This window comes from Megalops cyprinoides, chromosome 2, assembly GCF_013368585.1.
Source record: "Megalops cyprinoides isolate fMegCyp1 chromosome 2, fMegCyp1.pri, whole genome shotgun sequence".
NCBI classification, from domain to species: Eukaryota; Metazoa; Chordata; class Actinopteri; order Elopiformes; family Megalopidae; genus Megalops; species Megalops cyprinoides.
Window position 1 is genome coordinate 42,544,900 of NC_050584.1, and position 24,614 is coordinate 42,569,513.

The 24,614-nt window shown below is 41.8% G+C and overlaps 1 protein-coding gene across 2 annotated transcripts in view; it reads right to left on the bottom strand.

The window, feature by feature from the left end:
* The window catches only part of insrb (insulin receptor b), a 93,624-nt gene that overhangs the window by 63,423 nt on the left and 5,587 nt on the right, over window positions 1-24,614 (bottom strand). For both annotated transcript variants that reach the window (XM_036522728.1, XM_036522729.1), the window contains exon 2: window positions 2,245-2,793. In XM_036522728.1, coding sequence (XP_036378621.1) covers window positions 2,245-2,793 — 549 coding nt within the window. The remainder of the gene's footprint in view (window positions 1-2,244; window positions 2,794-24,614) is intronic.

Here is a 24,614-nt window from a genome sequence, read left to right on the forward strand (position 1 = left end):
TTTTAGCTGTTGTGCGCATATGCAAATACAGAAAGATACTTTTCAATAAAGTACCAGACATTCAATAAAAGCTGTCAAAGGTCCTACCAGAGCACATGCAGTTTTTCTTGAGGTTTATGATGTGAGACGTCAAAGAAAAATCTTCATATTAAAAAAGGACCTATGGCTGTTCTATGAAAAAGAAAAAAACAAACAGGGAAAGCATTTGACTAGATGGATAAAATACTTATTAAGCAGCTTTGTTTGGGCCACTTACTTGATGTGTGCAAGGTACATCTCACTTTGTTTATGGTTCACCTTCAAACGTGTAATGACTGAGGCTGAGGATAAAATACTGATAATGCCCAGATCTGTACTATATAGAAGGCAGTCCTATGAGCTGTTCTAACGCTATCCAGTTAATAAATATTATTTGTGAAATTCAAGACCACATAAGTAGAGACAGTAAAAAATTTTAACAGATCCGATTCTAACTGACAAAACAAACCTTCACCACAGATTAAATTCTGAGCACTTGTTTTGTCTGTTTTAATATGTTGTTTAAGACATAATTCAACCATAATTCAACCTGAATCATGATGGCCTGCTTGACTGGAAATATTCTTGGTGGGTGTGTGCATACCCATCTGTATGAAATAGAAGAGGAAAAAGGACTGTGAAATTATATATATATATATATATATATATTTTTTAATATATATATATATATATATATATATATATATATATATACACACACACTATAGGTAATGGAAAACAGAAATGTAAGTTATAAGTACGGTACCTAGACACTTACAATCAATGAGATGGTGACCAAGTCCATTACAATGCAGAGACCAGTGGCAATGTTAAATACTAAAGATCAAAAAAAATCAGGAGCCATTGTGACCTTGACCTTTGACAGCGTACCTAAAAATCATTTATGTTCTGAAGGAATAGTATGACAGTTCATAAAAAAACACATTACAGCTTAGACACCATATAATAAAAATACATGTGGAGCCAATGTAGACTTGACCATTCACCTAAATATCGGAACTCTAACAAGGTTCTCATGAAGGATGACGTGTGTCAAATGCCTCTTTAGAAATTAAAAAAAATCAAAAACCAATCAGAAGCCTTTGCAAACTTTTCACATTGGCCTAAGAATTGATGTGCTTCCAGGAACCAGGAAGGACAACATTTGCCGCTAGTTTAATCAAAATCCATGAATAGTTGGCAAAAGTCAGAGATATCTGAAAAACTCTCCGTCACGTGACCTGAAAAATCAGTAAGTTTCTAGGAAACGGTAAGGACAGCACATCAGAGCCTTAAAGCCACTTATGTAACAGAACCATGGAACCACAGGAGAAAGGCACAACTGAAAAACACAATGCATCATTGACCAAATGTCAGCAGGATACAAAAATATGTGTTTTTTCCTCTTTTCTATGCAACTCTATTTTTGGAATCGGCAACTGTATATATTAAGCTTGTCTTACTGCAACAACCGCAGGAGCACTGATGCAAGACAAATGCAATCCTCTGCTACACTCCCATGCAGTTAACGGCTGTTTTTCGCACACAATAGCTATTTGGAAGCCACGCAGCATACTACAGTGTAGTGGGCGCTCAATGGGGGACAGGCTCTGAAGTCATTCTAGCAACTCAAAGGCACCTGAGAGTGGTGAGATGAACACGCTCTGGTCGACCTATGCATGCGTATCCCCTGCAGAATGAAACCCATTGGTTCTGCTGCTATGAAACCCCAGCCACTCTCTGCAAATGTCATGGCTGGTTTCAAACCCAGGCTGTCGGTCTTAGGCTGTCCTTAACAAAAATGCCCTGCCAGCTGAGCCACTTGGAGACTCCCAGGGATAATCATAAAAATCATACTGTGAAACATTTATGATCCAAACAATCTCAATGATCACATAAGCTTAGAACCTAGCTATTGTCCAAATATGTACATTGGTACCATTGAAAAAACTTAAACCTACTGATAATATTGGCTAACTGACAAAAAGGAAAAACAACAAGAATGATAAGACCTGTATGCAATATATCTTGAGCAATGTCAATGATCTACATGTTGCTTTTTTCCCTCATCAGCAACACTCCTACCTGCCAAAATCAAGGAATTACCAGGTTGAATAAACATTGCTCCTTTGATATTTCATGGGAAAAGACTAATTTTCATTTTGTAGCAACTGACAGTGTTTTCATTTTCATCACATAGACTGCAGAACAATCGGGGCCACTTACTTCTCTGGCAGTGGTCTTGTGTCCAGCAGCGGTCGCTGAAGTGGCCGTTGAGGGTGGTCTGGTTGCAGGTGGTCTTGCCCTTGGCTGTGCCGGGGCAGACGTCACCGCACTCCCGGTCGTTCTTGTTGGCGACGATGTAGTTGTCCTCCACCGAGTCCAGGATCTTGGACCAGTCGAGGGTGGACAGGTAGCAGAGGTCGGGGTTCTTCTCAATGCGCACGGCGCCGCGGGTGATGTTCATCAGGCTGTGCAGGCCGATGTCCTTCAGCTGCAGCATCTCGAAGAGCACCAGGGCGTAGTTGAAGAAGAGGTTGTTCCCCCGGATGACCGTGAGGTTGGGGAAGAGGTCGCGCAGGCTCTCCAGGCCGTAGACGCGGAAGAGCAGGAGGTAGTCGGTGACGACCGTAAGCCGCGGGAAGCTCAGGTCGCGGAAGTCTTCCGGCTTGGTCTTGAACATCAGCAGGATCTTCAGGTGGCCCTCGATGACCGTGCAGTTCTCCAGCGTCTGCAGGTTGGTCACGTTGTTCCGGATGTCCTTGCTCTGGCAAACTGAGAGAAAGGAGAGAGGATTGGAAATGACAGTTAGCATCTCTAAGTTACGCAGCATGTGTTATGCATTCACTCATCAAAGATAACCATTCAAAGAAGAATTCAGATTAGAAGAATCAAAATAATTCAGGATCAGGTCGGGTTCAGGTCTACCTGAACATCATCTAACTAAGTTAACTTAACAAAAACACAACTTGATACAAGCGCTGAAAAATTAGCGGGAGCCCAAAAGGACAACATCATCTCAAGAGAGGTAGACAGTACAGAAGAAAATATGAAAACAGAATTACAGCGCATAATTCACACAGGGACTGAGAGGTTCTGCTGATTTAAAGAATTCTTTAAAACATTCTTTCAGGATGCATCATATGGTCTTATCTGGTCCGCACCGGACTTCCAATGAGAGAATAATACAGCTTCAGCGGGGTTAACAGGCAACAAAGAGTTAAACGGTGCTGACATCCTTCCTGGTTGCCCAGCTTCATTCACAATCTAACTGTGTACGCAACAAGAAGAGGAAGGGAGAATTCATTAGGCTGGAGATACTTATGACATCCACACAGAGCAGGAGCATCTGCTGGAGGATAATAAAAAGCAGCACTTCATTCACTCCAGCATCATGATTCAATCATTACAACAGGGATTTCTGAAATGCCTTTTGAGCATCTTCCCAAGTCTTCGTCTTATTTATTATCCTGCATGCCCGTCCGTTATCGAAAAATCTGGACAGTGACTGACGTCAGCACTTGTGTTCCCAGAAAGACATTTACGTGAGAATGTGCTCCTGCGTTTCTCTTGTTAAAAAAAAAAATGTAAACATCATATCCAACACATCGCTGCTGCCGCTGCAGAGAAAGCTCCTCTGTTGCACTGAGCTTTGAAATGCCATGTGCAGGATTGAAAAAGCAGACGTCAATGCAGTACTCCTGCAGCCTACTGCAGGGAGCTTTCTAATATCCACTCAATGTCCACACTGCGTAGGTCAGTCTGCATGTTTTAGTTTTCAGGACCAACACAAACTTAGCTTTAAAGTGAATACACAGTATACATTACTACAGGGAAACAACAACAGAAAATGATCAGGTGTGCATGTGTCTATGAGTGTTTACAGGGTGTGGTTACATGCATGCGGGAGGATGAGAGATGTGATCTCTGCAGGTAAAAAGAGGGAACAGTCATCACATAAAGGCTGGTCTACGGGTCTGGTTGGCTGGTCACCACTTTTTTCTTGGAATGGCAAAGCGACACAAAGAGCCCCACAAGGAAGGGCCTTCCACACATGGTCACACAGATGCGAAGAGGACTGCTTTACATGAATACAAATAACTATGCAATCTGATTGTGTGCGCCTCACTGATATCATCCCAGAATACTTAGTACCAGAACTGACAGCAAATTTTAACAGGCATGTGGACAACATTACGTTGTCCATGATAACTTGGCAGAACATTATTTTTATTTGGAGATGGTTTTTATTTTTGGAATGAATACAGGTGTAGCTCCACCACTGATATCTACCTAGTAGAATGTGGAATATGGACACTATCCCATTTCCACGAAACTATTACAGCTAAATAATGGGTATTCGCCAGGCTATTAACCCCCCTTGGCTGACACAGTATTAACCCACAGCAACAAAGAACCTACCCTACAGATAGCGAAAGTGGTCATTACTAATTGGTTGTGTCTGCCTTTGTTTAAACTAGACGGGTCACTGTGTGGCAATACCAGCAGTTGGAGCATGCAGAATGTCGCAAGCACTTCGACAATATTACTTGCGATTACACAGCCCTGAGCAAAAACAATACAGACATATGAAAAAACTGTTACATCAGGTCCCTCAAGACTTAATTGGACAAACACAATAAAAAAGGCACCATCTCTCCATAGCAACAAGTCGCAGCCAGTAGACCAGAGTCTCTAACGACACTGATGGTCTGCTCATTAACATTGTACAATGTCCTGAGAAAAGGTTTTCTGGCCAGGTATCCATCTATACCCGAATGATTTTGTAAGTCACCATACTACCTGCTCAAAGACAAACAATATGCACTTTTTGCTACATGCTCAGCTTTTAAAACGGCAACAGGAACTAAATTTCATAGTGTAAAAATGGATGTCACTGCATCATGTCTTTAACAGTATTGCCCACAACTCATACGCAAAAAAAAATTCCTTTGAAAAACCAAACGTGTCTGACAGCTCATTTTCTTTGACTCCAGGTTCACAACATTTGTCATCATCACCTAAGCTAAGCTAAGCAGGCTGAAGTGAAAGGGCATTAGCACATCTGGCAAGAAAATGTTAAAATATGGGACTATTTCCATTCAGCTTTGCTCATCTTTTTTGGGAGGGAGTCTCTCTTCATCTTCAAGTTAAGCACAGTATTTCAAAGGACCAGGCCTGCTAACTTAAAGTTTTGCAGAGATGGAACATGCATATTTTGTTGCGCTTACATGCATCTCACGGGATCTTCCTTAACTCTTAAATTTCAGAAAGCCAAAATGGTGAAAAAAACCCTTTCCCAGCAAATTCATATTGGATGGAAAGTGTGGAGAAGTAAAGCAAATAAATCCAGGATTCTGTGCTTTGCAGTTACAGTTCAAATGTTATCATTTTTAAAGATTTTTAAATAAACCAAAATGACTGAATAAACAGCTAATGCTGCATTTATATGTGCATTTTAAAATAGCCTTTTCAAGGTAATAGCATCTTCTTCAGCTCACCAAAACCTTTAATGTACTAAATTTAGATGCAATTAATTTTGGAATGTTACCAATTAAAAGGTTTCCTAGCTAACCCTGATTTCCCAATGAGCTCTTAGCAATAACAACTACTAATGTAAACTTAAGGAATTCATATATATTGAATTACAGGTCATGCAACTGAAAACTGGAATACTTGGAAAGCTGCAGGCAGATCATCAGCACTGATGTAATCTCCTAACTTCATTGCACGAACATTTAAACTTCATTTTGCCAAATCTTAAAATGAAAACAAAAGCAACTTGTTTGCTGGAAACAGAGGCAGGCAGTCTCAATAGTCACTGCTATTGTCATGTCAATGGATAAAAACAGCTGGTTTATTTTTGATTACTTAAACTGAAGGTGCATCTGACAAACAAGACTCTATACGTTTTCTTTAAAAACCTCATACAACAGAAGCTGCACGTTACAGTTATAAAATTACATTACTCTAACAGTAATAACAGGCGCATTTCTCTGAGGAGTTCAGGCATCAATCATTTACAAGGCAGTTCTTCGAAGAATTAATCATTAGTATGCTTGGTGGGCAACCGAAGTGACAAACGTGAATAAAAATGAATTTTTGTCTTTCAATTTTATTAAACATGCCAGAATTACAAATAAACACCTCTAACAGCATCAAAAATGAGATGGATCTCATCCTGTGACAGGACTGCTTCCTGATTTGTTGTTCTGAGATATTTCTTCTTGTTTTCAAGCATTAGGGAACTGGCTTAAGGATACACTGCACTCTTTACCAGAGTTTTGTGCTGAAACAATATCCGAAATGAGAACCAAATCAGGGATCCCTTCCATAATCTACAGAAGTTTAGTCAATGATGCAGGTTATAAGTGTGTGACGAAGCTGGCTAATTACTTCACAATAAACAAACAGGTTCTTCATAAACACAGGAACAGAGGATATAAAAGTTGGCCAGTGGCTAAAAATAACATCTGCACTGTCAGTCAGTCATACATTACTGCGTAAGGGACTGACATATTTCCCAAACTGATCAGTTGTGTTCTGCAAATTCCTTTATTCCAGTGACTTTATTAGATGTACTTTGTACTCTTTGTAAGTTGTTTGGGATAGGACTGTCTGCTGTGTGACAAAATGCAAAATGTAAACATTCACACACCCAGAGTCACAACCTGAACCTGGTTTCTTATATATTTACACAGATTTGTGCCTACAGGGGACGGACTACAGCAGAAATATAGAGCTGCTGTCAGGCACTGGGTGAAAATGCCTTTCACTTTACCAAACTAGGCTGCTAACCCTTTGACCACCTCAGGAGGTGGCCTTGCGCTAAACCAGACTGGTGTGTTTTAAGTGCAATGACAAAGTGTACTTCTTGCTCTCACACACTCTGAATGAAATAGGTATAAATAGCTAATACAGAATTCATGTTTTCTTAGTGTCTGTGAATGATAACAGATAATGAGTCACATTTGAGGAAATCATGTGCAGTGACCACAGACCAAAAGCACCACCAGGGTCTTCAATGTCCTTGCTAATTATTTCTATTTAATTTGAACTAAAACCAAAGAAATTTTGCTTAATCCAACTGTATTGAACAAATTCATTTTTCCATAGCTCTTTTAAAAATATATTTTTTTACTTTGCTGAAATTCAAGTAAGCATATAAATTGGATGGAAAAAACACACAACAGTTTGGAATTCTGACACTTTTACAGAACTACACGAAGTATCACTAACTGTTCCACATACATAAAAAGCAGCCATCCAATGACTGTCAGGCAATGAGGGTGGTCTAATGAGTTGCTAATGGCCAACACAGGTTATCAGTGCCTGTGGGACGTCCAGCACCAAGCTGTTCTCACACATGCTGAGCACTGCCTACTTCCCCTTCTCTCCAGCACCAATCCGTTACCTTTGACGGACAGAAAGAGGACCTGACTTGACTGGGAAGTAAGGGGACACCAAGTGATCACCCCCCCCCCCCTCCTGATTTACGGCTGTCAGCATAATGACGTCATATCTGAACTTGGACTCTGTTTATGTTACTCCTCAGAGGAGAATTTTCCCCTCTTTAAAAAGAAGGCAGGGGGGAAAAAAAGGCTACCGCTCCCAAAGCTCCCACTACATTCTCAATCAAATGCTATTCACTGCAGCCAGAATCTCAGAGCAGCGCACTAGCAAAAAAGCAACTTGTGAAAACGATGAAGCCGAGCTTTGAGCATTTATTTCCCTCTGCAGATAGTAATCGCAACGCAAATCTGAATTAAAAGCCTGTTGTTACAGTTTAGTTCTGCACTGTAAACAAGCAAGTTTCCACAGATAACATCTGCAAATGCACGGCTCGTTTCAAAAAAAAAAATAAATAATAAATAATATATAAAATGACCAAAGTGATCCAAATGGTATGACGCTTCCAAGCAAGCACCTGCTGCCCTCTGCTTAACCTCTGAACTTAATTAAGCAAAAGCAAACCAGTCACTCTCTCCCTTTCTTTCTCCCCCCCTACCACATCATTTCGTTTCTTAGGGAAAACGCAGAATAAACACAACAAAACTTCACTCACCAGTTAACAATAAGAGACTGCCTCAAATTTTGAATTTTTTTTGGAAAAATTCATGGCTGTTGAATTGTTCAAAAAATATTTTGAAACAAAGGAATCTCCTTTGAGGCTTTAGAATGGCCACAAAAACAATCCGTCTCACAGAAAATGGCACAGTAGCCCTGATAATCACACAGACAGTATGAGCTACACAGTTTGATGGAATGCAGCAAGATACAAAGCACTGGGAAATGTTCTCACAACCTACAGTTTATATACCCGTACAAACTTTGTTTGACAAAAAAAGACAACTGTTACTATCAACAATAATTCAAGAGTACAGCAACGTGTCAGCTCACTGATGGGTAGGCAACTGCAATCCTTATCATACTAGGGCATCCACCCTGGGCCACAGACCTCTGTAAAATGTTCGCTTTTTGTGAAAGACACCTCCTGTGTAACATGCACCACTGCCAGAGGTATCCTATGACGTTCCAGTTTAACCCATTAGAAGTCCTACATCTGGTGCATAGATGGACATTTACTACCGCACAGCTCTAGTCACCGCACAGACTACCCCTTATTCCAATCCTACAGTAACACAGCAAAACACCATGACAACTACCATGAAATATTAGGCTCCTGAGAACACAGTGAAATGGAGTCTCATCTTTATTTAACAGTGACAGGGGGGGGGGCAGAGGGGCACTGCAGCTTTAAAACAATGACCCTCCCGAACAGAGGACTGTAAATTAGGGGGGCATTTCGGAAGTAACGTGACCCTCTCCCGGGTGACGTAAAGCCTCCGGGACAGTTAGCAATCACATGCATGAATGACAATCCCAATGGCGTACTGTTACTTGAGCGCACGCACACAATGGCTTCATAAGTCTGACACTTCCACATGGGGCCCGAAAAACACGAGCGGGAGGAGAAAGGACGAGACAGGACTGTACGGTCCATTCTTCAGCCCGAGCAACAGATCGATTACAAACCCCCCCCCCAAAAGCAGGCGACTCACCTGCAACAAAGCTCCCTCACTCCCTGGGAAATTAATGAATCGGGCTGATAAGTGCACAGAGAGGGATGGCGGAGTGGGAGGGGCGAGGAACCCATAGAAGCAGTACAACAAAAAAAAAAAAACAGAGAAAAGAAAAAGGCTGGACCCTCCCCTGCACACATGGCTCCGCCTCCCGCCACAGCGTGCACTTGCAGCTGGAGCCTTATTTTTAGCGCCGCATTCCCAATTGAGAATTTAATACGCTTCTACCAATAGTAACTGGCACTTAGAAATTGGAACACTGCGGCACTGGAACGTATGTCAGGAATTCCGGAGTGCTCCAAGAGAGAGGCTGGTTGGCCCCGGCTGCGTGGTCACCAGCCTGGTATTATCGCTACATGAAACTCAACCTGGCTGTAAACACACATTCTGTGCAAATAATAGACTTCTTTCATCAGATTTGCATTTTCTTTTGATTTCGACTCGAAGACGCTCTTGTGTGTGCTCACGCAAAGACACAAGATTTTACCTTAGATGACTCCCAGCGTGTTCCACAGACACCAGCTTGAATTCACCGATCAAACTTGGAATGGCGCTGGAAACAGACTTCGCTCAGACAGTCCAGATTGCCATTTCCATTCATGCTCGGAGTGCGATCATTCAATTAGCAGGCGGACAAAGTAATTTCCTGTCTTTCTGTAATGAACTGCACAAAAGCAGCAAAACAAAAACAGAGGGATACTGCAGAATCCAGCTTTCACAACCAGCTGACTCACATCTCAATGCAATCAATAAACCGTTGTTTTTTTAAATAATTTCCTTTTTTACATGCTCACTGTGTTAAGTGAAATGTCAGATACGGAACATCAACTCTGAAACATAAAGGTACACTTTCTGAAACACTTTTCCCCTGTACTGGGGGCTTGAGGTAGCAAGGTGCAAGGACTGCCTACACATCTCCTCCCACTGGAGATTAATGGAAGCTAATACAGTGAATATGATTTTACAAGACACAGCATATAATAATATTTTCAGTTTATGAATTATATATTATATATAATTTATACAAGTTATAAACTACAATTATTGCTGAACTGGTAGTATCATCCCATCCAACAGAACCTCTGCTGATACCAGAAGTTAACTTTGTTAACACTGACTGGCCAATCAACTAAACTAAGACGTGCAGTTACCGACATCCTTAGATGCATTCAGTCAATACTTTTTGAGGAAAAGGCCATCTAACATAAGGCACCTGTTCTGGAATTGACTTAGCCTCCCATTCAAAAGAGCCTATTTATAATTAGTATCTGGTTACTGTACAGGACAGATGCCAAAGCATGGCCAATTGCAGCACTGAAAAAAGGGCAACATTCGAAGGCCATGCAGTCAGATCCCTAGCCAAGGGACAACCAAAATTAAAGCACAGCGATGACTTTGGGTTCCCTTTCGACATCAGTGGCAGAGGTGTGGAAGGTCACGAGTCATTGTTTCACATTTCAAAAGCAGAGGGCGGATTTCTCGTCAAACATTTTCCCTAATGTGGCTTTTTGGTCTCACAATTTCGTGGTGCGCTGGTACCAAATGATTTAGCAAGAGAACAGAGGAAAAAAAATCAAGATGAAAACAAAACCGCCCTCCCCAGGAATTTGCTGGCCCTCATGTGGAAATGAGGGGCAGGACTTAAGGTTTTTGAGCATGGTCTATAATTTAAAGTGCATACAAGCCAGATCAGAGAGTGAGGTCACTGTAGGTGACTTGTTCCCTTGCTACTATTCTTGTTAAATCGCATTGTGCAGATTTTCTTAAATGTTTCGATATCACATGTAAAATATGATCCAGAGGAAAAAAAGACAAATTAAAAAAAAACCTTTAAATGTACGCTAAGTACTGCTGCAATCATATAAAAAGACGATTCCAGGAAAAAGCATTCCTGGAATAGCTAGAGAGTTTTGAAACAGAGAAAATACAGGACACAGAAGCAGGTAACGAACAGCAGACGCCTAGTAAACCAGCAGATGAGCTGAGGTTGAAAGACTTACTCGACAGCAGAGAAACAGGGTGGATCTTATTAGCCATCTTTCTAGCTAACAGCAGGGTCTGAGCATGGCAGAATCTGCTGGGGTGAACAATAGAAGCTGGTTTCCTGGTACACAGCTAAGCACATGCTGTTTTCCTAGAGATGGGCAGCATAGTCTGGGAATCCAGTCAGTTCTGAGGATTTGAACTGCAACAGACTATGCTGCGCATTTAATGGAAAAACAATTCCATTAAGAAAGGCCTTTTCCTGAGAAAAATGAGGTGAATAAATTATGTGAGGCAAAAATGGAAAAAAAAACCTACAGAATTTTGAGCCATTTAATAAATGTAAGGCAAAATAAATTCAAACTGAAAAGGTTTTCAGAAGAGACTATTAGGATATTTACATCCAGCCACAGTTTGCAGGAAATGGACTTTTTTTAGGTGCAAAGCAAGAAAATTACACAGGGAGCATAAAAAAAAGCTCTGACCAGGCCATGGTTTCTTTACAGGACACTGCATTGAAAATGTCAGCGTTAATGTAACAGTGGCCACTGGGTGTTTCAAGACTACATGCTCTTGGCTCATACTATGTTTCCGGGGGCCATTTTCTGATAGCACGTGGCCTGGCCTGCTCAGAGAGCAAACTGCATACAATGGAGGAAATATAAAATAATGTATGTACACCTGTATGAAATCAATAACATTGTGCAATATTCATGGTGTTCAAGGCCACTTCCACAATGCCGAAAGCAGGGGAGAGGGCAGAGAGAGGGCAGCACTGTTTACAAAAAAAAAAAAAAAAAGGCAAAATCAATTAGCAAGACCTCAATGAAAACAAGGACTTCGGAAAAGAGCACTTTCCTATTACACAAGACTATTCCTATTCAATCTGATGGCCTCTCAAGAACGGTGTCATGGAAACTGTGATGCTGAGTGCAAGAAGAATATGGCACCTTGAAGGCACTCTTTTCCTCTCACACGCAGCAATAAAGAGCTCAGGCTAGCCCAGAAGACCATTACACTTAATTATGTGCCCGCATAAAACACGACGCAGGTCTGACGCTCCTGGCTGCAGAGTACACTCAGCACTACTTAGCGGCTCCGACGCCTGACGCTGCATAGGGAAGGCACGTTAGTGAAGTCAAAGGGAAGATTATTACTGTACTGTAGAATTTTCCTCTGGAGCACAAATGGATGTTAAACGACTTCAAACCACGTTAAACCACTGGCCGCGCCTACTGTACAGACACAATGGTCATAAAACACGAGCCAACAATACGTAAAGATTGTGGTATGCATTCCCACTGACTTCCTTATCCCTGATCCAGGCTGGAAACATAAAACCACATAAAAGGGACTAGTGCAATTTTGCGTTTTTTTTTTTTTTTTTTTTTTTTTTTACACAGTAATGTTAAAGCGCTTACTCATTAGTTCAAACAAAGTCCATCCTACCCCAATTTTAGAACACTATTTAACGTTATCATTCTTCAAAAGCAGGGCAAATGGTGATAACGGTTAAGGGGTCACACCGTAATTAATTTGTAAACCTAGGTATCACCACAAGGTTTGTACAATGTAGGTGCAACTACGAACTGGGAGGCTGCTGAAAACATGGAATTAAAGTTTTGAGATTGTTAAATTAGAAAAAAATAGCTATAGTCTGCACGGTGTTTCTGTTATTAACTGTAGCTGTGAGTATAGACTTACAACAACGACGTTTCATCTTTTCAAGACCAACTGTTTTTATTTTTTCCCAATCAGAGTTTAAAAAGCAAAGTCGCATGCGCCTTTGATTGGTCAAATAAGTTTAGTAAACTCAAGAATTAGTATGGATTATTTCAGACCCACTATCGCACTCAAATTCACAGGAAGAACATTAACGACCCAACAGTGTAGCCGCTGTGAATGCAGTTCTAGGACACAAACTCAAAAGGAACCCAAGGCAGCTGAAACCTGCAGTGGATCCCATGACTTTGCAATGAGATGCGTATGACAGCAGCAGTATCTCTGCACATTAATATGGGTGTTTGCGTGTGAGGGAGAGTTTACAGAAGATGAATACCAGCATTAGTTTGTGCCCTACCCCAGAGTCTGGACTGGGTCCACTCTAGTACCGCAGGGGAAAAAAAGGGAGAAAAAATGGTCACTTTAATGGGGTGCTTGTCTGTGCTGCAGACCACCAGCTCAGACTGCTTGCTGGTGGAAAGCCTATGTCTGCCCACAGATGAAGATGCCCAGTCAGTGCCCCCGCCCACTGCCCCCCCCTCCCCCCAACCCCATCCCAGTCTGCCTGCTCTTCTCCATCTCAGTCACTCATCTCTGCTTCAGTATTTCTGGCACACATTCCTTTTCAAGCAACCTCTCGTAATTATGCAGGGAGATAACAGGGTGGCCAGCCATCCCAGAATATTTAAGCCTTTGTCCTAAATCTCAAAAAACAATGTCCAAAGATTGGGCTATGATGTGAAATGTATATTTCTAATGCTTTGACACTCACGTCACTCAAGACTCATTTGGCTGAAACTAAATGCCAATTACACATCTCTAAATGAAAGCAACATATACATGCCTAATAGACCTGGAACCAGGAAATGGTAAATGTCAAACTTTGGAAATGGTTGATTTTATCACAACCTGCACAGCAGAGCATTTTCCATAATGTAAATACATCATACCACTGTGAAGTAAACAGGCTACAATAAACACTTAAAAATGCAACTGTAAATACAGGCAGAGGGGCTGGTGGGAAATGAAGTCCAGAGCTTATATGTTGTCCACAAGGACTTCACATTCCGTAAGCCATTCTGTGGAATGATTCTGGCGCTCTGTGTTCTGAACACAACTCAGTCAATCTGTATAATTTAGTTGCATTACATTTTTTTTAAATAGCCGCAACAATGGCTTACAGACACAGAACAATATTAAAACATGTGAATAGTGCACTGCTTACAGACGGGTAAATGGCAAATGCAATGTGCATTAATGTGCAGATTCTTCAAAATCACTTCCTGCCTTTACTTTTCCATCAAAGCCCTCCTGTTGCTAAACAGATTTTCAATGATTTTCATATAGGACAGCACATGGTTTCTCCATACAAGACTCTATAGGAGCCATAATATAAGGGACATGAAGAATTAGGACCCAGCTGATGTTTTCTCTTTTTCTTCTGGGTGGGTGGGGAATCAGACTCCACTAGTTATAAATACTAGTAAGCTAGTAAGACATAAATAAATTCTCACAATAACTACAGTACAGGGAAATAAACTCCTATTACAGAGTGATTCATGCTGTCATTTTCTTTTCTACTTAAGACTAGCACTCTCACTGCAGGTTGTAAGTGGTAAGTTATAAGGCAAGAAGCAAATGTTCTCAGCATGTTCAGCCCTGAGGGGACTCCTTCTCCATTCATAAATGTTTCCAACTGTGCCACTAGCTCTCTGATATTACATTAATTCACTCTAAACCCTAGGAATGAGAATATACATATATACGCATTTGACTGGTGTGATTTATGCAGTACCTTCCACCTTGTTTTTTTTTTTTATTATTTGTTCACCATAATTACATAGATGCATTTATAAAACAAAGCATAATGCTATCTATTGACTTTAATCAATAAAACAATGCATATGTATATGTACACAAAATAACGTGTTTGATGCCCTAAAACCAACAAATCATGTAATACACTTCGGAAAATGCATTCCTAAAGACACCAGGCTGCACCGGACTTAACTGTCAGCGTTGCAATATTAATTATTATATTGAAGTATGCTACTTAAGTGCCATTTAATGAAAGCCTCGAACAGTGAGTGGCTGAAGCAGCTACATATCGAAATCTCTGACAGGTAACATCGCGTAAGTGGGCCGGAGAACTGCAGAAACGTCAGGAGACATTACTTAAGAGCGCCCTGAAAAGGCATGGAACAGATTCTTCAAAATGCGCTGGTCTCGGAGAACAGCGCTGCTATCAAACTGCACATGGAGCAGGAGAGGGATTTTATTTTATTTATTTATTTATTTTTTTTCTGTTGCTGTTTATCAACTGCAGGCTTTTGTTCCGTTTATGCTACACAAAAGATATAAATCACTTCAATTTCCTGCTCACGTCAATAAATCACTCCAGTTCCATGTTCTCATCACCAGCCGTCACCACTGGTGTTTGCTGAGTATTCATAGTGCTGCTGCTGATTTTTTTTTTTTTTGGGGGGGGGGGGGGGGGGGGGGTTCGCGGCCCTGGCACACAGGCGGCGGGTAACAGAGCCCTCCAGGTGCCCCTCCATCTGCCCCACCCCCGTGCTGCGCCGACGTAAAAAAAAAAAAAAACGCCAAATTCAAACTTTACCGCTTTCTCAAGAACACGGGATAGAGGACACACAGGATTCAAAATAAATACATAAAGCCGTAGAAGCGTACTTTTTATAATTAACAATAGATTTACTGTTTAGGCAACAGTACCGTAAAGCATGGTTAAATTCTCCCCCTGGCCAGCCGCCAGGCCCTGCAGGAGCCATGGATTTGGCAGTTGGCGTGCTGCAGTATTTTGACTCGTTTCTGAAAACTGCCACTGAACAGACTCCTTGCAGAAACGTCTGACGTGCAAGGAACAACACGCACGGGGATTGGGGGGGGGGGGGGGGGGGGCGCCTGACACTGTCTCAGTCTTCTGCATTTAGTGTTGTTCTGTGTCATGACTGTTGGGTCGAACCAAACAGGTGGGGTTCCCCACCCCCCCACTTTTCCCCAAAACAAGTCTGGTTCTAGTTAACCATTTAGAAAGGTGCTGTTGTCAATAGGGTTGTCAAAATAACGCGTTAATTTCGATGAATTAATTACGGAAAAAATGACGCGTCAAAAAAATTAACTCGGATTAACTGCATCCTATGATGCCCCTTGACCCCATACGTCACTGTGCATTTGAGCATTTATCATATCCAACTGCAGGCTAGCTAGGTTCTTTTATATCATACGCGGAAACGTATCCACATTTGCGTTGCTGGTAAATGCGAATTAAGTTCGCATTGGTGTAATCAACGATTACATCGGATCATCTGTGAAATGGAGTGATACATGTATAGTTAAAAGTGCCAGTGCTGTTATACTGAATATCAGCACTCATGGAATGCCTATTGTCCAATCAAATTACTTGGTCGGAACTAACTGTTGTATAAAGCAAAATTTGAACATAAAATGCCTCTCACAGCAAATATTGATATATGCAATTAATTTCGTTTAATTACAGGCTTTGTGATTAATTAATTAAATTAATTTTTTTAATCGCTTGACAGCCCTAGTTGTCAAACATTCATTTTTCATGTTCCATCATTTTATCTGAATGTCAACCACTAAACTACAGGATGTTATACATAATACACTCATAATTCAGTCATTTTACTTTAACTTACTTTAACCAGGTTAAGCAAACCGCTCACTACTGTCCTTAAATCAATTATCTAAAAATTTACACAACACACAAATTCGACTGTCTCAGTGGTTCTCTCAATAGCAAAGATGGGACTTGAGAAAATCTCAAGGTGAAGCAAGCACACATACACACCACAGATTTTGAACAGTAATGCTTCTGTTCAAATGATATAATGGACGACCGATCAGTTAAGACTAAAGACAGCGCATCATTTCTCAGACATGTCTGTGATTTCAGTGTAAAAGGTATCAATTGCATATGCCTGAGGTAAAATATGAGAACATTCACAGTCTAATTTACAACAGATTCCAAGTGTAACAGTTTAGCATAAAGGATAAATGAAACCAATCCCTGCATTTTCTCCATGTTGAGTATTCTGCGTCGTTTGGTACTGCTCTCATTCATTCGTCTCATGAAATAATAAAACGCACCAAGGCTACTAAGAAATAACCACACAAAATCTTTCATCCGAAAACTGAAATGGCAAAACAAATTAACTGATTCAACAGACATCACAGATCTTGAAAGTGCAGGTGAAAAACTACAGCTTGTTATTAGAGATGTGACAACTACCATAGAAAACACAAACACAAACACAAAATGTCAACCTATCCGTTGACAGAGAAAAAAGCCTGTCCACAGCCAGACAAACTTGCACCTTGTTCCACACAAATGCTGAAGATATGGATGCGTTTCCTGCCCAACAGATACACAACCAAGATTACAGCCTCAGCTCAACATTTGCAGGCACACTGACCACCCGTAACATGTGACTCTTGCTGAAGGACTGAGATATGAAGCCATGTCTTTGTTTTTTTTGTTTAAAGGCAGGTTAAAAAAAAATAATAATCAAAGGGTCAACAGTTTAGTGTTCACACGAACAGGCTATCTGTGCAGCGTGTGCAACTGGGAGTGACGACAGCCTAGCAGCCCCGCGTGCATCTGCTAGCGTGAAAAACAAATCAATCAATGGAAACAAACCCCCTCACCTCCCAGAAGGAAGGGAAATGGACGAATCCCAGCCTACGTGCGGCTCCGGCGCAAATCGCCCCCGAGTGCTCGCCGCTCGGGCCTGACGCTGACGAGCTGAAATGAGCGATTCAGCCGCTTGCGCTTTTGTCGCCCCCCCCCCCCCATTTTCCACTTTAAAATAGACACATCACCGCAACACACTTTTACCAGCTATCAATACAAAGGTTTCAGTGTTTACGCTTTCAGATGGGACAGGTCTACACTGTGTGTCTTCATATGCAAGTCTTATGAAAACAGAAAATGGGTGGGGTCACCCTTTAGGTTTTTCGTAAGACCCCGATGGCACAGCCACCACACTGCGGATCCCTTTTCCTGGAGGAGCACAGCAGGAGGCTCCAGATCCATATCCAAGCTTACGGCTCCAACAACCATAACCCAGATGTGCAGGGCTTTCTCCAATAATGGCTATTTCATTAAGAAAAGGTCCGGACAAACAAACCGTGTTCTAAGGAGATGGAGTGCCTCTTGTGCTCACTGGCTCGGCCTTTTTCATTAGATCATTCTCATGTCCTTTTCAAACGTCTAAGCTTAGAAAGCAACGACAGTTGTTCCACAAGAAATTATAACACAAGGAGTGTTTGTTTGAATGAACCAAACATTTATAAATCAGTCTGGCAAGGGCCATTTACTGATTGTGTGCTTGTCATGTCCACCGAACATGTTCCTTTGAATTCACACAGTTTTTCCCAGTTCAAATTCTGTATGTGCATTGAATTATAACTACGTTAAACCATTTCTTCCATTTTTCAAAGAACAGACTTGGTTTCAACATAAGGAATATGATGCTTTCCATGGAGATGAGTGGCTGAAAGGTGAACACTGAGGCTTAAAAAGTGGCAGGTAAGGTTGATGCCATAAAAAAGCTTTTCTTCCACTATTTAAATCAACAGTGAACTTTGCCAGTCTCCAGGCAGTCCTTCTGAAAACAGAATGATTCCTGAGCCACAGACTGTGTGTCTGTAAGAGACTCCTGATCCTTCTTTGCCAAGGAGCCTGATAGGGACACTGAGGGTCCAGGCCTCGGCCAAACCCTTCACCTGACACTGGGTCATGCTGACTGCACTGAAGGAAGAAAGAAGCGAAGCACCACAGACCCAAAGGGCAAGAAAAAATACTCCATTTCCACAGTATGGAGAGAAAGAAAACACTATATGTACAGGAAATACTGGAGACTGAGTGGCATATCATTTGTAACAGTCCTGAAATGACTTGCAACGATGCAAGTGAGTGCTACAGCATGTCTTCAATAAGAAACACTTGAATGGTATAAGTAGCAGGATTGTGGCTGTTTTGGAAAAAATAAAACTGAAAATGAGTGTTAAAGTAGGTTAAAGTAGGTAAGGCAAGAGTTCAAACATTTAAAAGCTTTTGGGTAGGGAATGTTTTGACAAAACACCAGCCAACCTCTCCCATAAAAGTGATACAACTGAAGTGAAAGATTCATTGTCAAACAAAAGCAAATGAGTAAATCAATGAGTCTCATTTACAGTAATTATAAGCGGACACACATTCAAACATATTTTTTCAAGGCTACCTCATCTTTTGAGGAGGACATCTTTTAAGGAGCATGGAGCATGGAGGTAGTTGTAAAACTATTACCAAAGAAAAAAACTTATAACTTATAACCTAAACCTAACCTTTTACCTGTTTTCAAGGTAGTAACTCATGGCTTTTCTGCCAAAACAGTAAATCACAACTGTGCTCTAATGTGTTACAAAAGTAGTAAAAATAAAGCTGCAGTGATTCTATATTCAAGAAAACCATTGCATGATTCTATAGGTAAGATTGCATATAAATGTTGTACAACACCTGCAATATCATACAATATTTTCAGAAAAAAGCTAAATGCATGAAGCTAAAATAATACTGAACAATCTAAACTAAAGCACAGAGAAGTATGTAACCTCACATTGCCTCCTGGGTGCAAACATGCTGCATATACTGTGAACCCATTTTTCACTCATTTGAAAACCATTCCAATTGTGATGTATTGATTACAAGCCCTATTAGCACTCCCATCACATAAGCATGCTCCCCTAAAGGGGCTGCAGTAGCATAATCCCTAAACAGAAGAATGGGTTTCAATTATGTACAAAACACTGCAATGCAATCAGCCCCAATTTCTTCAAAATCTGCCCAAGAACGTCACATAATTTCTTGTATTACTTTTTTGGGACATTTTTTCTTCTTTAAAATAACTTTAACAGAGAGGAAGGGAACCAGGGAGGAAGGAATTAAAAGTGTTCCAGAGATGGCTATCAATATATTTTGGCACGACTGAAAAAGGCAATTTGAGAGCAGGAAAAAAAAATTTCTGAAACCTCAAGGTTAATTCCAGGGAGAAGCCCTTGAAAGGCAAATGCAGTCCTCCAAAATGAGCGGGTCCTTTCAAGCGCTGCCCCAAGAGCGTTGTCCTTGTCCGAAAACCTCACACACGCTCAAGCGGTGTGGACAAGCAGCTGTGGTCCGTTTCACAGACGCGACCATGTGCGCGACTCCAATTCACAGCTTCACAACGTCTTCTTGGAACAATGCATCAGTATTCTAAACATAGGGTGGGGTGGGGGCTGCTCACCTTCCAGATTGATTCATTTATTTATGATCTTTTATATTAGGGCAACCGAAGATAAAGAAGCAGTAGAGAAAACGGCGATTCTTAGCAACGGCCCCGTCTCTCGGGAGCAGCTGCAGACAACATACTGCTATTTTTTTTTTCCCAAGTAGCAAAAAAAGAAAAAGAAACCTAATTTAATTCACCCGCAAAATAAAACAAATTACCATCACCCTCTTAACCCTGTCGAAAGGTTTATTGCCAGAATAAGCCTGAGTATCATACAGATTTTATGACCGAGTACTTGAGGGTCTGGGGGAGCCGCCACACTGGCATATACATCATTGCAAGACACACCATTGGAGAAGAAAGAAGGCCTGTGTTGTCTAATTGCGCTGACTTCATTCTGGCACTGAGAACCAACACAGAAACCCCAGATATTACAGATCAACGTGGATCCGCCTGCTCCACCGGCTCCACAGCCATTGATTCCAAGCCGTACTTCGCATGGGCTCAGACAATGTATACATGTAAATGATTTTACTTTTACGGTTGCCCTTTAATTGATCCATTTATGCCTGTAGTTTTACTAAGTTTTATTGCTGCAATCAATCTTGTCTAGCTTCAGGACCTCTCCTCTGCACGACCCACGAGTAAGCAGTGATTAACAACTGAAAATGGGCTATGAGTCAAAGGTCCACTTTTCGGTCATATGACAGACCTTAAAATACATTTAACCCATCAGGTACTGTTACAAGGCCACGTCGCTCTGCACAAAACACATTAATGAACAGGTCATAGCAATTTTTTTTTCTTCCGTTACATCTGCCAAAGTCTTCCAACATGACACAGAGTGACCCCAAGCACTGAAAGCTATGTTGGATTCTGCAGAGCAGGTCACTGATACCTGTCCGCTGGGGCAGATCCAAAGAGCAAACAGCTCTGATCAAGCCATCCTACTATGTCACAGAAGGGCCCATACTGCATCTCTAGAGTTCATATCTCTAACAAAAACTTCACTGATTTCACTCATTCATTCAAGTTTTTGCCTCCACTTTTCAGTATCATCGGATTACAGGTATTATGTTTGAGCTCAACCGAGTGGCTAACACAGTCAGGAGTAATTTAAGGGAAAGCACAAAAGAAAACTATCTAAACAAACCACAAAGAGGGGAACCCATTCCTACAACAAAATCAATAGGTGATTTCATTTTACCAGGAACGGAAAGCCATACTTCTTGCTGAGGCGAACATAAGGATGTTTTTGTTTTTCCCCCCATCAAGCGGTGATGCATTGCAGGAGTCAAAGAGCAGGCTGTGTTTTTCGTCTCACAGCCATATCACAACTGGTCATGGGAAGAGGGGAAGGGAAGGGGTCTGCTTTTACCCATTAAGCCGCCCTGACTCCCGACACACACTCACAAGCAAACAAGATTATAAATCACGGCCACGAGAGAGAGGAGAGGTTGAAAAGGGTACTTTGGGAGATAAGACCCCTTCATGAAACACTAAGGAAAGGGACTCTTACCATTCATTTCCCCTCTCAGAACTTATTCCGTTCTCACTTAACTCACCACGATCCTGACGCACAATCATTTAGCAGAGATAACTGACGGGGTTGCAATTCAATGAATTTTACCAAAGGTGAAAACCAGAATCAATACATACTCGTCTCACTTATTTGGACTTTCTGAAAATTCTACTGCCTCCAAGACTCAGCAGAGGATTCAATTATTTGTTTTCATTGCAGAAACTATTCTAGAACCTGCCCTTCAAATACAGCCATCAGGCTGGCGTGAACGCGGCCTTCTTTCAAGATGCGCAGTAAAACGACCTTGGATTAGATGCCCTCCTTTTATTAAGTGGGGCTGAATGAAAATGTTTACGCCGAGGCAAGAGCGCGGCCGGAGAAAGTCCCTCGTCGCCAACGGGCCGCCTGGGCAGAGCGGAGGATGTAAACACGTATATGTAATCACCGAGAGCGCGAGCGCATGTTTTCAGCAAATCCCACCGCAGCGGCGTCAAACAGACTCAGCGGGAGCAGCCCGCTCCGCGCTGCCTTTCGGGGAACCGTCAGCGAAAGCTGCCTCCCGGAGACCTCGCATGACTCCGGGAGATTACGATCGGCCTATCTTAAAGGCCAGAAACTACGCACATTACCTCCACCGACATCTCCGAGCTCCGGCCGCATTAACGCGGACGTTTTGCAGAGCAGTCAGACCCCGGTCTTACACAATCAGCTTCAGGCGGCATTAGGATTGCTTGAAACCTCCCATTTCCTCTGCAGTAATGAGAATCTGACCCTCTATTTACACATCACTTTGAAGATGTATAAACAGATTTAAAAAATTCTGCACACAATATGAAAGCATTTATTTCAGCTTCATTCATATTCACAAATATGTAATTCATACAAGCAATATAATCTGACAGTTTATCTAATCTGTGTCTGACATGGGCAAAAGTGCAATATTTATACAGTACTAAAAGTTAAAAAAAAATCTTGAAGGCACTGGAATGCGTTCAAGTCAAAATTCGCAAAAAAACAATAATGACACTTGCCATGAACATTGCCTACTCACAGACCACCCATATAGGCTAAGAACCTTGACTAGCAACTGAAAAAAGGCCCACCCCGATACTGGCCAACAAGGACATGGTGTTCACATGGCAAATCGCAAATTTAGAGATACGCGACCTGAGAGAGAAGAGGTCAGTTAAGGGTTGTGCTGTTAGACAGTGGGCTGCGCTCTCTCTCTCCCCCCCACCGCCTTCCGCCAACTGCAGGAGCACCTACAGGGTGGGCCACTTCAAACACATTCCACACGGACGTCAGCGGGGGAAAATGTAAAATACCACCGCGCGCTGCAGAGGGCCAAACTCTCCCCCCAAAAGCAGCACACATACAAGCTGCACGGCCGAAAGACCCGAAACGCCATTCCGGGCGCTCAAACACTCGGCGCAGTATTTTAGCTCCAGTGTTTGGAATGCTGTCCCTAGAGAGGCCACGAGTATTCCCACCCATTATTTGATTAAAAATAGAATCTGGCCCTTCTCTTCTCTCTGGAGACCTAGGCTAAATGTAATCAGATGAACAAATGTACCATGAATCTTGTTTTACAAGCGGCCGTCTGATTCACTGGCTGCGTTACTGAAAGGATAACTTAAGCCGCCTCTGTATTTGAAGTGGAGTGGCTGCAGCGTGCGTCTGTCAGACCCAGAGGCCTTCAGAGGCCCTCAAATATTTTCACTGTTTCCTACAGCGCTTCACTCACAGGCCTGAGAGGAACGAGAAGGGGGCCAGCCGCCCAATTGCACAACTTGTTTTTGTCTAATCAGACAGCAGAGATCTGCTGGTTTTATGAAACCTCCATTATCTCCCACTCTTTTGTCCTTTGTGTCACTACACAGTAAGAGGGAGGCCTCACCCTCAGGTGCCTAATTATTTCTGACATTTCGAAGATCTATCAGGAAAACCAATGGCAAGTCAATAACGGCTCATTCAGCTTGTAAATTGCAAAGACCTACCTCAGTTTACCATACAAAACTTTCAGCAGAGCTGAGCGACCAGAACCCTCTTTTATGCCATCGACCTGAAATATGTGGTTGAAAAAATGTAGCAACAATGAAGGGGGGAGGAGGGGAAAAATCAGCCAATTCACAGCATTCCATTATAGCAAATAAAAAAGCACAGTGTTGTCAACACGCTGGCTGATTTCTGCACACTTCAAATATGCATGGTTCAGGCTGTTAACCCTTGCTCTGCTTAAGTAATCTCTACATTTGTTTTTAAATTAGAGACACACATATTACGATTTTTTTCCCCTGGAAAAGGACCCAACGAACACTGACAGCAAAATGAGTATAGAAGGGCACTGATTTTGACTGGATGGCCTTTTTATTTACAATTTTAATACTTGTGCACATCATTAAATGCACAAGTGGCTTTTTTTAGACATTCAAAACACATTTTAAGATGCAAATTGGGAAACTTTATTTTCATCACATTAATGATGATCATGTGAAAAACAAACCTACATGCAATTCATTTTGACACAATATCCACTAAGGAATCTACTTTTAAAGGCTGTGATTACTCTTGACAGCCCATTTGGACGTTAACACTGGCAATTTTGTACTGTAAATCTCTTTTTGTGCTGTCAATCCTATTTATTTTATTACTACTAAAATGAAGCCTGAAAATGAATCTATGGTTTTGGGGCCACCTTGTCTGAAAGTAGAGCACTATATTCATGTGTTTTTCCCTCTGAGGTCAATGGATGCAGACCTTGTGTAATATCAGCAGGGACTTCCCTATGGTCCCGCACTAGAAGCTGCTCAGAGGGAGCCTGTGAAAAGGACAACACTGAAGAAAAACAGGGCGGTAAGACAATGCGGTAAATGAGCGGGAAGCGGAATTTTTAAAAAGCCAATTTGGCGGCCGGCAAAAAAGCGAAAGCCACGGCTAATCGTCTGATGCCTTGGATCAAGCCTGAGTCCCGCTAATGCTCCGTTATGCTTTCAT